The following is a 14,043-nucleotide window of genomic DNA, read 5'->3' on the forward strand; positions in this document are numbered from 1 at the left end:
CCCTCCTGAGACCCTCCGCCCCCCTCCTGAGACCTTCCACACCCCTCCTGACACCCTCCGCACCCCTCCTGACAACCTCTGTACCCCTCCTGATAACCTCTGTACCCCTCCTGACAACCTCTTGTTTCTATAAAGATTTCTGTAGACCATAGAGCCAAGATTTTTTGAACTTAATGTATTGTCCTGGTGCTTGCTTGGGTTTCTTCCGGGTACTTTGGTTTCCTCCCACACTCCAAAGACATGCTGGAAGGTTAATTGGTTCCTCTCTAAAGCTGGCCACACATCTGTCAACTTCTTTTGTTCAACCCGCGGGCTGAAGGAAGAAATTGAGGCGATTCCTCCATCAACACAAACAGCGTGTCAATCGAGAAATCGCTGCTGTCTGCATTTTATTTTCAGAATACCCGATCAGAGCGGGCAGCTCATTGACTGTCGGCTCTGTTCGCATGTAGATTTTTCAGCCGGCTCCTTCAATCAGCTGATCGAGGAATGCTGGCTGAAAGGGAGCCGACAGCCCCACACACCGTGCAAATGTATGGCCGTTAAAATCTGGCTGAAATGTGTGTATGTATAGGGACCTTGGATTGTAAACCTCTGCATACATTGTTGACGCTATATAAATACTAATAATAAATAAATAAATACATGAATAAATAATTCTCCCTTGAGAAGAGCTGAGGAATATGATTACTTTAATTAATTCCATATATGGTCCATGTAAAAAACTTTGTGCAAAGTAGTTTATTTTCAGGCCCCTGATAAAGATAAGAGCATGCTCTTTGCACCTGAAAAAATAAGTCTAAACTCCTAATACAGAAAATGTTCTTATCAGTAAGAGCTGCAAAAATATGGAATAGTTTTCCACAAGAGCATGTTCTAGCCAACTTAATAGATTCCTTCAAAAAAAGGACTGGATGTGTTTCAAAAGCACAGAATATGCCTGGCTGCTTTTGGGAATGAGGGACACTGATACCATGCTGTATCAGGTCTTTTTTGTCTTCCTTGGGATCAGCACTGGGGTTTAAGGTTTTAAGGATGTATTATTTTTTTCTCTTTTGGTTGATTTCAGTGGACATATGTCTTTTTTCAGCCTAACTGAAAAAGTTTCAGATGTTACTAATTTAAAAGTTTTGTGTTAACTTCTGAGTGCTGTAAAAGTGCTGCATGTCATCACATTGCATTTAATGTTTTTCATTTATTTCCAATGTTTTGTCAGTTTTATTTAAGGAACTGAATACATGCCATCCTTCCAGTGTGACTGGAGCTCTATCCCGGATCTCTTTAGATGATGAAGATGATCTAAAACGACATAAAGGAAGCGAAGGCCTCAGCTTTTCCCACCTTCCTGGACATCTTTCTTCTCAAGGAGGAATTATGCTGCAGGTGCCCAAAATAACTCATAATCCAGTAAATGAGCTCAATGATCCACTGCCAAAGAAAGAAATCAATGTGGAGCGTGGACCTCTCTATCTGTGCCCTGAGGGAAACATGTGGCCCCTGGACTTTGGTGATCCACATCAGGAGCAATCGTTAGAAAGTGAATATATGGTGTTGCCACGAAGGACTCTGAGTCTCAAGCCATTCAATCGTGAACATGGAAAACATAACATGAAACTGGCAGATCTAAACAAAGGGCGTCCGCAAGGGGACACAGATAGTTACCCAAATTTCCTGTCAGTGGACCACATCAATGTTAATTTAACCCCACCCTATGTACCTGCTCAGCACCAGTTTGGGTTGCCATTTAAACAGCCACCTTCTGTGCGGCAGATCCTGGCATCAGAGATGAATGAGCGGAGTCGCACAATGCCCCGCACGGTGCCTGGTCCATCTCTGAGCGCTGGATCTCTCGAGGTGAGAGGTGGAAGACACCTCTTTGTGTATGCACTTTTTGTAGAATGCTGCATCTTTCATGCCATGTCCTTCATCCTCACCATCATTACTCCGCCGTCTCCTTTCACTGGTTTCTCCGCCCCATAATGTTCATCACTTTGTAACTCTTAGCTTGCTCTGCTTCTGTTAAAAAACACCTGTTTTTGGTTTGTCCCAAACTGTCCTTACTGCACTTTTCCGTCACTGTGTTTATATGTGCACCTTTCTCCCTTCTCTCAATCCATCTTCCTCCCTTTAATTTCCTTCATCCTCACCATCATTACTCCGCCGTCTCCTTTCACTGGTTTCTCCGCCCCATAGTGTTCATCACTTTGTAACTCTTAGCTTGCTCTGCTTCTGTTAAAAAACACCTGTTTTTGGTTTGTCCCAAACTGTCCTTACTGCACTTTTCCGTCACTGTGTTTATATGTGCACCTTTCTCCCTTCTCTCAATCCATCTTCCTCCCTTCCTCCCTTTCTCTTTTCCTCCTCACATAGAAACCACATCAACCTGTCCCTGTGTTTCTCCCCCAGCGGAAGCGATTGAGATACTCAGATTTGGACTTTGAGGTGAGCACTTTTACCCACACTTAAGGCCTACATCTGCATGGTAGCACTGGGATTTGAGATGCATGATACTTTTTCATGAATTAAGCTACAAGGGCTGACAGCACTGGACTGCTGTATGTTAATGCTATAGTTGACTTTTTGCAGAAAGTGATGCACACAAGAAAAAGACACTCAGAGCTTTATCATGAATTGAACCGCAAGTTCCATACACTGGAAAGGTACCGGGATGCCAGTGGAAAGGTGCGCAAACACTCTCTTCACATGTTTTTCTCACAGTAAAAATGTACACTAAAAAGACATGTTCCTGTCCATCTCTTTCTGACTTTCTACAGCTGAGATTGGGTCATTTTACCCACTACCGAAATAAGAAATAAATGCTAAATGCAAAGTTAGACTTTCTGTAAAGAAAGTCCATTTTCCTAGTCTTCCATCCACTTTCCTGTTACAGCAGTTGTACAGGGAGGAGTCTTAATATGACTGTACCATCCAATAGGCACCAGAGTAAGACCCACTGCTCTCAGCAGTGTAATGTAGCTGGTTAGATACACCCCTCCCTTTCTGTGCAATACAGGTTTGTGTGTGGATACTTCTGCTGAGGGGTGTGGCTGTTATTCAGCTCTGTCAGCACAGAGCACTGCAGTGTGAGCCCTGAAAGCAGCATTTCCTCTATGAAGTGTCTTACGGTATTTCCCAGCAAAAACAAATCACCTATAACATTCAGGTGTACAGGAGGACTGTAATGGAATATAAAAAGTGTAAGACTTCAGTTCAGCTTAAAGAAGAATTATGGGAAGAGTGAAATACAGGTATCCCCATAATTAGAGCTGACGTGTGACACTGAAGCTGTCACATGTCGGCTCTATAGATCGAGAACTGAGTTATCACATAACGCAGATAGCTCAGTTCCCCATCTTCTCCCCCCACCCTCTCTAACAGAGCCAGCTATAAATCAGGTCAATATTATCGGGATCTTTCCTGGCTGCAACGTGGCTCTGTGCTGTGAGTATATAGCAGACAATAATCCGCTATATGCTAGGTTTTGGGTCACAGGAGGTCATAGTATATGTCCTCTTGTGACCCTAAAAAAAACCATGGCCATAAAAGGCTGGGCCATAGTTTTCTTTTAAAATCATCTATCAGCTTCTCACGTAATGCTGCACTTGATTTCTCAGGTTTACTGGACCATTATAGGTGTGTCTTTCTATATTCAATTTTGTATTGGTCCTACCTTATGCAAGATGCATGAGGAGAAGTGAGACTAACATTGTTGCAGCATGAAGGGAGGTAATGGTGGGTGATCTGACCACAACATGAATATGAATTATTTTTAGGCATATTGACCTTTTTAGTGGGGTTTTTTTCCCACAAAGACAGTTTTTTCTCTGTCTATTGACATTTACAGATTAAACCGCTTTGCAAAAGTGCTTGCTCTGTTATGGGAAGCAAACATCATCCATATAAATCAATAAAACACGGTTTATCTAGTGGCTAATTTAGCATGTGAAACATCACAAACTTGCATAAAAAATCTCCTTGACGCTGGGAATTTATTTTTTTTTTTAACCGAGGAAAGAGAACTACTAGATACCAAATATATCGAGTTTATCAAAGTATCATTTCAGCTTATAATACTTGCAGCTAATTAGATCTCTTGGACAGTCTTCAGCCCTCTTGATTTCTACCTATTGCCCCCGCTCCCTCTTTCATTCTATCATATTAGATATCCCTGAACATGATTCAATAGGCAGGCATGCTGCTGTTAGCATGCTTGTTGCTATGATTACTACCTCATTGGCCATTCTACAGCTGCTATTGACTTGGTACCATTACTGCCTCTGTTTTATCTGACAACACTGCCATGTCACTCTTCTGCTATGTTTGTAATCCAGAGAGACAAACGCTGGAGCATATCCTCCGGAGGAGCAGTGGAGAGAACCTCAGCCAGTGTGAGTAACATTATTTACTATGTCATAAATGAAAGAAACATATGTGCTTCCCATTTTCTTCCTTCCTGCATACCCTGCAGGCCTCTGGTCTTGCAAGTTTCCAGTGATAGCTTGTTTACTCCAATCACAACCAATAAAGTGAACATGACATTAGAAATGTAACTGTGAGTGACAGAATATGGTAGTCAAGCGGCTGTCACTACTAGGACTAACATACTTAATTACTTTGACCTATTGTTGCTGACGATTCGTTTGAATACAAAACTCTATCCTTGTTTTTCTTGAGTTGAAAGCTTAAAAAATCAGTCCATGTAGGTAATGTAAATCAATCAGTTGTACTAAAACAACTACATAGCATCTAACATTACATTTGAGATAGACACCCTACGGCACATTTCTTATGTATGAAGTTGAACCTAAAGAATAATGGTGTTGTACTCAAGCCAGTTGTTCTGTTTAATTTCTGTCTCCTGAAGATAATAAAATATTAATGCAAATCAGAGATTACTTTAATTAAAATGAAAAGAGCAATTACAGAATACCCACTGCTGTGTGATTTAGTGCAGCATTATTTTTCATGTCTCTGCTGTGTTAGTGTTATACCTTTGTGTTGGCATTTATCAGTTACCGGCTTCCAGAATAAATAGTGTAAATGAATGCTTATTCCACCCAAAAGTAATACATCAGGTGTAGATAGATACCAGTTAGCTGAGCCACTTGCTTCTGACTTAAAGGAGAACTCCAGGTGTTTATACAACTATCTCTTGCAGTGAAGTTAACTTCTTGTTTTGGTTTAGGGGCTAGAATACAGAAGATATATTCACCTAATACTTGGTCTTGCGGCAGTATCAGTGCTCAACTCTGTGGCTGTGGCAGTGGTATAACATGTCCTCATGTCTAATGAAAGTCAATGGACCTGCATTAGATGCAATGACTTCAAAGGTTCTTAGACTACTGGATCCCAGGGGAGAATATGCTCCAGGGATTGGTCTAGCAACCAGGTAGGAGCAAAGATCAGGTAAGTATATTTTATTTGTTCCCCTAGACCAGAACAAGCAGCTAACCCTTGCAGTGTGGGGGTAGACCCACTGCAAGATTTTTTGTTTTTAAATCCTGGAGTTCCTCTTTAAGTTAAGACATCTCCCTGCCATAATATATTCCACTCCCTACTCTGGAGGGCCTCAATCGTTCTGCTGCAGCAGGAGATGTGTCACACCTTGCACTGCAGGCTCTTTAATAGAAAAAAAAATACCTTATTCAACCTTGGGCTTGTTAGGGCTGCTGCAATCGGGTGGAACTGGGAAAACAGACACAGAAATTCCACCAGGAATATACTGGTTAGAGATTTTACCCACCACTGTCAGGACCAGCTGATTTTTATAATCAGCCAGATCCTTGGTTCACTTTCCTGGATAATAACTGTTCAGCTTACAAAATGTCACTACATATATCCATTAATAGATTTTAGTTGTATTCACACAATGCTCCAAGATGGCTTGTTCTTAAACCGGTCCTTCCAGCCTCTCTCCCCCTCCTCTGCAGCGATCTCAGGTTCTGTAAATCATCACATTCTATACACAGTGGATAGGACTGAGGATGCTGAGGAAGATTCCAATGCTGCAGTGAAGGAGGAGAGAGGCTGTGACAGCTGGCCAGCTCGGAGTTTTGGGTGAATATAACTTGGTTCTTTTTGAACCTAGACAAAAACGAGCACTTAACCCTTGCAGTGATGCGGTAGCCCCACTGCAAGGGTTAAGAAAACATTTCCTGGAGTTCTTCTTTAAACTAGTGTGTATGTGTACATACATAGGTTGCACCATAAAAATATGCACTGGCCTACATACACTTAGAATATATAAATATAACCTATGGACACTCAGTTTCGAATCTGATAATAAGAACATTAGCTAATGTCCTAAACCAGACATCCAGAATGCTCTGTTGTCTCCACTTGCCATGCTTTAAGATCATTAGGAGTTTAGAGGTTGCTATGCTCTGTACCTTCCCACCGCAGTGACAGCTAAATGCTGGGAAGTGGGTGCCTAATGCTTTGAATTTTTTAAAGTGTGTATGGCAAATAGAGACTTAGAGATACCTTAAAGTTATATATTTATTTACAGAAATACAAAGGGGTAGCACTTTTCCGTCACTGTGTTTATATGTGCACCTTTCTCCCTTCTCTCAATCCATCTTCCTCCCTTTCTCTTTTCCTCCTCACATAGAAACCACATCAACCTGTCCCTGTGTTTCTCCCCCAGCGGAAGCGATTGAGATACTCAGATTTGGACTTTGAGGTGAGCACTTTTACCCACACTTAAGGCCTACATCTGCATGGTAGCACTGGGATTTGAGATGCATGATACTTTTTCATGAATTAAGCTACAAGGGCTGACAGCACTGGACTGCTGTATGTTAATGCTATAGTTGACTTTTTGCAGAAAGTGATGCACACAAGAAAAAGACACTCAGAGCTTTATCATGAATTGAACCGCAAGTTCCATACACTGGAAAGGTACCGGGATGCCAGTGGAAAGGTGCGCAAACACTCTCTTCACATGTTTTTCTCACAGTAAAAATGTACACTAAAAAGACATGTTCCTGTCCATCTCTTTCTGACTTTCTACAGCTGAGATTGGGTCATTTTACCCACTACCGAAATAAGAAATAAATGCTAAATGCAAAGTTAGACTTTCTGTAAAGAAAGTCCATTTTCCTAGTCTTCCATCCACTTTCCTGTTACAGCAGTTGTACAGGGAGGAGTCTTAATATGACTGTACCATCCAATAGGCACCAGAGTAAGACCCACTGCTCTCAGCAGTGTAATGTAGCTGGTTAGATACACCCCTCCCTTTCTGTGCAATACAGGTTTGTGTGTGGATACTTCTGCTGAGGGGTGTGGCTGTTATTCAGCTCTGTCAGCACAGAGCACTGCAGTGTGAGCCCTGAAAGCAGCATTTCCTCTATGAAGTGTCTTACGGTATTTCCCAGCAAAAACAAATCACCTATAACATTCAGGTGTACAGGAGGACTGTAATGGAATATAAAAAGTGTAAGACTTCAGTTCAGCTTAAAGAAGAATTATGGGAAGAGTGAAATACAGGTATCCCCATAATTAGAGCTGACGTGTGACACTGAAGCTGTCACATGTCGGCTCTATAGATCGAGAACTGAGTTATCACATAACGCAGATAGCTCAGTTCCCCATCTTCTCCCCCCACCCTCTCTAACAGAGCCAGCTATAAATCAGGTCAATATTATCGGGATCTTTCCTGGCTGCAACGTGGCTCTGTGCTGTGAGTATATAGCAGACAATAATCCGCTATATGCTAGGTTTTGGGTCACAGGAGGTCATAGTATATGTCCTCTTGTGACCCTAAAAAAAACCATGGCCATAAAAGGCTGGGCCATAGTTTTCTTTTAAAATCATCTATCAGCTTCTCACGTAATGCTGCACTTGATTTCTCAGGTTTACTGGACCATTATAGGTGTGTCTTTCTATATTCAATTTTGTATTGGTCCTACCTTATGCAAGATGCATGAGGAGAAGTGAGACTAACATTGTTGCAGCATGAAGGGAGGTAATGGTGGGTGATCTGACCACAACATGAATATGAATTATTTTTAGGCATATTGACCTTTTTAGTGGGGTTTTTTTCCCACAAAGACAGTTTTTTCTCTGTCTATTGACATTTACAGATTAAACCGCTTTGCAAAAGTGCTTGCTCTGTTATGGGAAGCAAACATCATCCATATAAATCAATAAAACACGGTTTATCTAGTGGCTAATTTAGCATGTGAAACATCACAAACTTGCATAAAAAATCTCCTTGACGCTGGGAATTTATTTTTTTTTTTAACCGAGGAAAGAGAACTACTAGATACCAAATATATCGAGTTTATCAAAGTATCATTTCAGCTTATAATACTTGCAGCTAATTAGATCTCTTGGACAGTCTTCAGCCCTCTTGATTTCTACCTATTGCCCCCGCTCCCTCTTTCATTCTATCATATTAGATATCCCTGAACATGATTCAATAGGCAGGCATGCTGCTGTTAGCATGCTTGTTGCTATGATTACTACCTCATTGGCCATTCTACAGCTGCTATTGACTTGGTACCATTACTGCCTCTGTTTTATCTGACAACACTGCCATGTCACTCTTCTGCTATGTTTGTAATCCAGAGAGACAAACGCTGGAGCATATCCTCCGGAGGAGCAGTGGAGAGAACCTCAGCCAGTGTGAGTAACATTATTTACTATGTCATAAATGAAAGAAACATATGTGCTTCCCATTTTCTTCCTTCCTGCATACCCTGCAGGCCTCTGGTCTTGCAAGTTTCCAGTGATAGCTTGTTTACTCCAATCACAACCAATAAAGTGAACATGACATTAGAAATGTAACTGTGAGTGACAGAATATGGTAGTCAAGCGGCTGTCACTACTAGGACTAACATACTTAATTACTTTGACCTATTGTTGCTGACGATTCGTTTGAATACAAAACTCTATCCTTGTTTTTCTTGAGTTGAAAGCTTAAAAAATCAGTCCATGTAGGTAATGTAAATCAATCAGTTGTACTAAAACAACTACATAGCATCTAACATTACATTTGAGATAGACACCCTACGGCACATTTCTTATGTATGAAGTTGAACCTAAAGAATAATGGTGTTGTACTCAAGCCAGTTGTTCTGTTTAATTTCTGTCTCCTGAAGATAATAAAATATTAATGCAAATCAGAGATTACTTTAATTAAAATGAAAAGAGCAATTACAGAATACCCACTGCTGTGTGATTTAGTGCAGCATTATTTTTCATGTCTCTGCTGTGTTAGTGTTATACCTTTGTGTTGGCATTTATCAGTTACCGGCTTCCAGAATAAATAGTGTAAATGAATGCTTATTCCACCCAAAAGTAATACATCAGGTGTAGATAGATACCAGTTAGCTGAGCCACTTGCTTCTGACTTAAAGGAGAACTCCAGGTGTTTATACAACTATCTCTTGCAGTGAAGTTAACTTCTTGTTTTGGTTTAGGGGCTAGAATACAGAAGATATATTCACCTAATACTTGGTCTTGCGGCAGTATCAGTGCTCAACTCTGTGGCTGTGGCAGTGGTATAACATGTCCTCATGTCTAATGAAAGTCAATGGACCTGCATTAGATGCAATGACTTCAAAGGTTCTTAGACTACTGGATCCCAGGGGAGAATATGCTCCAGGGATTGGTCTAGCAACCAGGTAGGAGCAAAGATCAGGTAAGTATATTTTATTTGTTCCCCTAGACCAGAACAAGCAGCTAACCCTTGCAGTGTGGGGGTAGACCCACTGCAAGATTTTTTGTTTTTAAATCCTGGAGTTCCTCTTTAAGTTAAGACATCTCCCTGCCATAATATATTCCACTCCCTACTCTGGAGGGCCTCAATCGTTCTGCTGCAGCAGGAGATGTGTCACACCTTGCACTGCAGGCTCTTTAATAGAAAAAAAAATACCTTATTCAACCTTGGGCTTGTTAGGGCTGCTGCAATCGGGTGGAACTGGGAAAACAGACACAGAAATTCCACCAGGAATATACTGGTTAGAGATTTTACCCACCACTGTCAGGACCAGCTGATTTTTATAATCAGCCAGATCCTTGGTTCACTTTCCTGGATAATAACTGTTCAGCTTACAAAATGTCACTACATATATCCATTAATAGATTTTAGTTGTATTCACACAATGCTCCAAGATGGCTTGTTCTTAAACCGGTCCTTCCAGCCTCTCTCCCCCTCCTCTGCAGCGATCTCAGGTTCTGTAAATCATCACATTCTATACACAGTGGATAGGACTGAGGATGCTGAGGAAGATTCCAATGCTGCAGTGAAGGAGGAGAGAGGCTGTGACAGCTGGCCAGCTCGGAGTTTTGGGTGAATATAACTTGGTTCTTTTTGAACCTAGACAAAAACGAGCACTTAACCCTTGCAGTGATGCGGTAGCCCCACTGCAAGGGTTAAGAAAACATTTCCTGGAGTTCTTCTTTAAACTAGTGTGTATGTGTACATACATAGGTTGCACCATAAAAATATGCACTGGCCTACATACACTTAGAATATATAAATATAACCTATGGACACTCAGTTTCGAATCTGATAATAAGAACATTAGCTAATGTCCTAAACCAGACATCCAGAATGCTCTGTTGTCTCCACTTGCCATGCTTTAAGATCATTAGGAGTTTAGAGGTTGCTATGCTCTGTACCTTCCCACCGCAGTGACAGCTAAATGCTGGGAAGTGGGTGCCTAATGCTTTGAATTTTTTAAAGTGTGTATGGCAAATAGAGACTTAGAGATACCTTAAAGTTATATATTTATTTACAGAAATACAAAGGGGTTACAGATATTGGAAAAAAATAATGGTTTGAGAAATTCTATATTTTGTTTTGCATAGGGTTGCACAGATACCAAGTACAGTACTCGGTACAAGTACAGTACTCGGTACAAGTACGAGTACATCTACCGATACTTTTGAGCTCCAAGACTAGACTAGAGAAAATTTAAAAAATTAGGAGGCAGCTGTCATTTGTAAGGAGCACACGGAGCTCCTGGGATTAGCACATCTCTGTTTTAATGTATGATTTTGTTTTTATAAATATAAATAAAGGGATGCACAGATACCAGTTTTGTGAGTACGAGTACTGGTACTTGCCGAGTACTTACAAGTATGAGTACTGATACATTTTTGTTTATTGTCATGTGACAGTTTTTCTAAAACAATACAGACTAATGATTTCAGGACAGTGGTGGAGTGCCAGAGCCAGGTCCCAGCTGCAACCGCTGCAACCCTGGTAGTTCTCATGAAAATGCCAAGTATCTGCACTGGTACTCGAAAAGTATCTGTGCATCCCTAGTTTTGCATATTAAAACACTTGTGATCCACAGTTTATTTGGCACAGTTTTGCCATATCACTTTATACTGAATCTCAGTAAGCATGCTTGGTTAAAATGAATTGTTACTTTGATTCATATACTGAAAGTTTACCATCTTCATTCTGGCATCCTTAGAAATACAAACACCATTTTTCAGTGTATTTGTGCTATTAAGAGTTTTTTCTCCATGCTTAATACACTCCTCAACGTCATCTAGTTCAAATATAACTGTCAACATTGTCTGAATTAGCTACATCCCTTGATGCTATTGGAGGAAGATACATTCATTGACTTCTCCAAATTTAGACTGACCTATTAATTTATTAAGGTCAGACACATCTATCTGAAAACTAGTTCCATTCATTGATTTCCATGCAGTTCCATTTATCAGCAGATTCATCTATTGACTGATTCATTAATTCATCTATTGATGTTCCCTCAGTTGCTGCTTACAGAAATGTATTAATATCATGACGTGCAGATAGCCCATTTTTCCATCGCTGGGCTAGGAATGTCACCCATTCGGACCATGCATGTGAGCACTCATAAGATAATTAAACCAATGATCTTCACAGGTGCAATGTAATCCATATTGGCAGGTTAAATGATTAAGATTCATGGTGGTGCATTATAGGCATCTATTCTGAAATAATACAGAGAATCTTAAATAAATATATCTTTATTGTCTAAATAGAAATGAAGAAAAATCAGATTGCAGGTATCGCTAATGCATTGTAATAATGTTTTCATTGATATGGATCTCTGTTGCCTGACCTCTGATATTGACTTCCCAGGAGAAGACAAGTCCAGCTGGTCCCCATCAGAAGGTTTGGGATAGTTATAGAGCACGCTCTTCACAGATCCATGACCGCCTGGGCCTACGCTGTGTAGACTGGGAACAGCCTCCACGTATATCTATGGATATGTCAGATGGCGATTATCAGACTGAAGTATAAGACAATCTGTCCCTTTGCCCTTGAATTTATCAACCTCTTGGACTCCAGTTGATTGCCCTCACCAGAGAAGTGGTGTCAGGGTGCTCTGGTTTTAAGCCCACAGAGGATTACACTTTGCTAATGGAGTACCCACTGAAAATACACTGGAACCTCTGCCTCATGATACAATAGCAGAGTCAAATGTGAGCAAAATGGAGAATGATGGTCGATAAATGGATGTAGTGGCCTTCTGGAAGCGCAATTCTCTGATTTTAAGATGGTATATCCAGGATCACTATTCCTCTTTGATCTATAGAGGAGCCAAGCAGCAACAAGCTGCTATTTCTCTTAAAATGCACACATATGTTGTCCTGTCACACAACGTCCTCTTTTCTGCTTCCTGGACATCGCTTGTCAAGTTACCACTTTCTTCCAGTTTTTTCACCTCCCCCTCTCCTACACCCTGCCATTTTCAGGTAGGGATGATGAGCTTAGTCTTGCCATCACGAACTTCTAAAGAAAATCAGCCCAAATGGACTCAACTGACATCTCCAAATCCTTACTGATATTTCTAGGCAACTGGGCAGTGGGAAGGGGGTCAGGTGGCACTGGGTTTTAAAAATGCCTAGAATTTGTTTAAAATGAGATAAAAAAATAAAAAAAAAAATCTTTTGAAACATGATTTGAGGTAAGTTGTTGGCTTTATTAGTGTCTACAAATAATTCACAATAATACATTTGGATGGTCTCTTTTATAGGTTGTATAGATGATGTCCACAAAGGTCAAGGGAACAACACTCTTCTCCCAATTACTCATGTTTTAAAACCAAGTTTAAGCTTTGTATGACCATAGGTCATTTATGTCTAGGTGCCCAGGCCAAATTTAGCAGTGTTATTACACATTCATCAATAACTCTATGCCTAATTTGCCTTACCAAATATTTTTTATACATTTTAAGGACATATGAGGCTTTTTTAGTAAGCCAGTTTAGGCTTTAAAATCCTGCTCATTTTGTAATTATATATATGCATGTACAGTATATATGTTTTAATTATATATGCACACTATAAAACTGATGGCACTGCAGATGCCACTGCAGCCTTAATGTGGCAGTTTTCATTTGCAGACTGAAGACGTATATTTTTTTTCATTGAATCTTCCAGCTTGCATGTGATTACAGTTCATGTGATAATAGTACATAGTAATCTATGTTATCATAGTTAACATAGTGATCATATGAACGAAAAACACTCTGAGTGCTTTCTGCTTGTTAATGGGAACCTGAGCTGTTAGTGACAGCCGAGATTGAGACCCGGCATCCATGCAAAGTGTCAGCTTCTGGCTCTCAAAGAGGAAAACTATTATTAATGTAACCCTGGCACAGGTCATCATGCTGGGGTATGCTTTTTAAAAAATTGTTAGTGGGAAGGGTTAAATCTCATTGTTACACCCTCTTCTGAACTACTTACTGTACTTGTCAGATCTGTTGATCATCCTACAGTTGCAGCTGTCAGGCTCCACCAACACATATACTCAACCTTTGTTCAGTCACTGTGCCCTTTAAAAGTATGCCAAATCTCAAGGCAACCCTAGTCTAAAATGTAAAAAAAAATGTTACTATTAACATGTAAAATAACATGTAAAAAAAGAAATGTAGTCCCTCCAAAACCTATACCAGGGACTTATATGAGATATGAGTCTGGTATGAATTGCAAAGGGGGACCCCACGCAAAAACACAAAAAAAGTGGGGTTTCCCCTTCACATTAGGAGCCTTATTTACATCAAAGCCCCCCACACTTTCATATCAGGA

The 14,043-nt window shown here is 40.4% G+C and overlaps 1 protein-coding gene and 1 long non-coding RNA gene across 2 annotated transcripts in view; both read left to right on the forward strand.

The window, feature by feature from the left end:
- ADGRB2 (adhesion G protein-coupled receptor B2) overlaps nt 1–12,910 on the forward strand; it is a 204,754-nt gene extending 191,844 nt beyond the window's left edge. The window contains exons 26-30 of the mRNA XM_018576759.1: nt 1,217–1,854; nt 2,407–2,442; nt 2,587–2,682; nt 4,332–4,388; nt 12,092–12,910. Of these exons, the coding sequence (XP_018432261.1) occupies nt 1,217–1,854; nt 2,407–2,442; nt 2,587–2,682; nt 4,332–4,388; nt 12,092–12,253 (989 nt within the window). The 3' untranslated portion in view covers nt 12,254–12,910. The remainder of the gene's footprint in view (nt 1–1,216; nt 1,855–2,406; nt 2,443–2,586; nt 2,683–4,331; nt 4,389–12,091) is intronic.
- LOC108804854 lies at nt 6,609–8,632 on the forward strand. Its single transcript, XR_001942380.1, has 2 exons — nt 6,609–6,682; nt 8,572–8,632. It is a non-coding gene; the product is annotated as an uncharacterized LOC108804854 (long non-coding RNA).
- Nucleotides 12,911–14,043: the final 1,133 nt, after the last annotated feature.

This window comes from Nanorana parkeri, unplaced genomic scaffold, assembly GCF_000935625.1.
Source record: "Nanorana parkeri isolate BGI_ZX_2015 unplaced genomic scaffold, ASM93562v1 scaffold76, whole genome shotgun sequence".
Lineage (NCBI taxonomy): Eukaryota > Metazoa > Chordata > Amphibia > Anura > Dicroglossidae > Nanorana > Nanorana parkeri.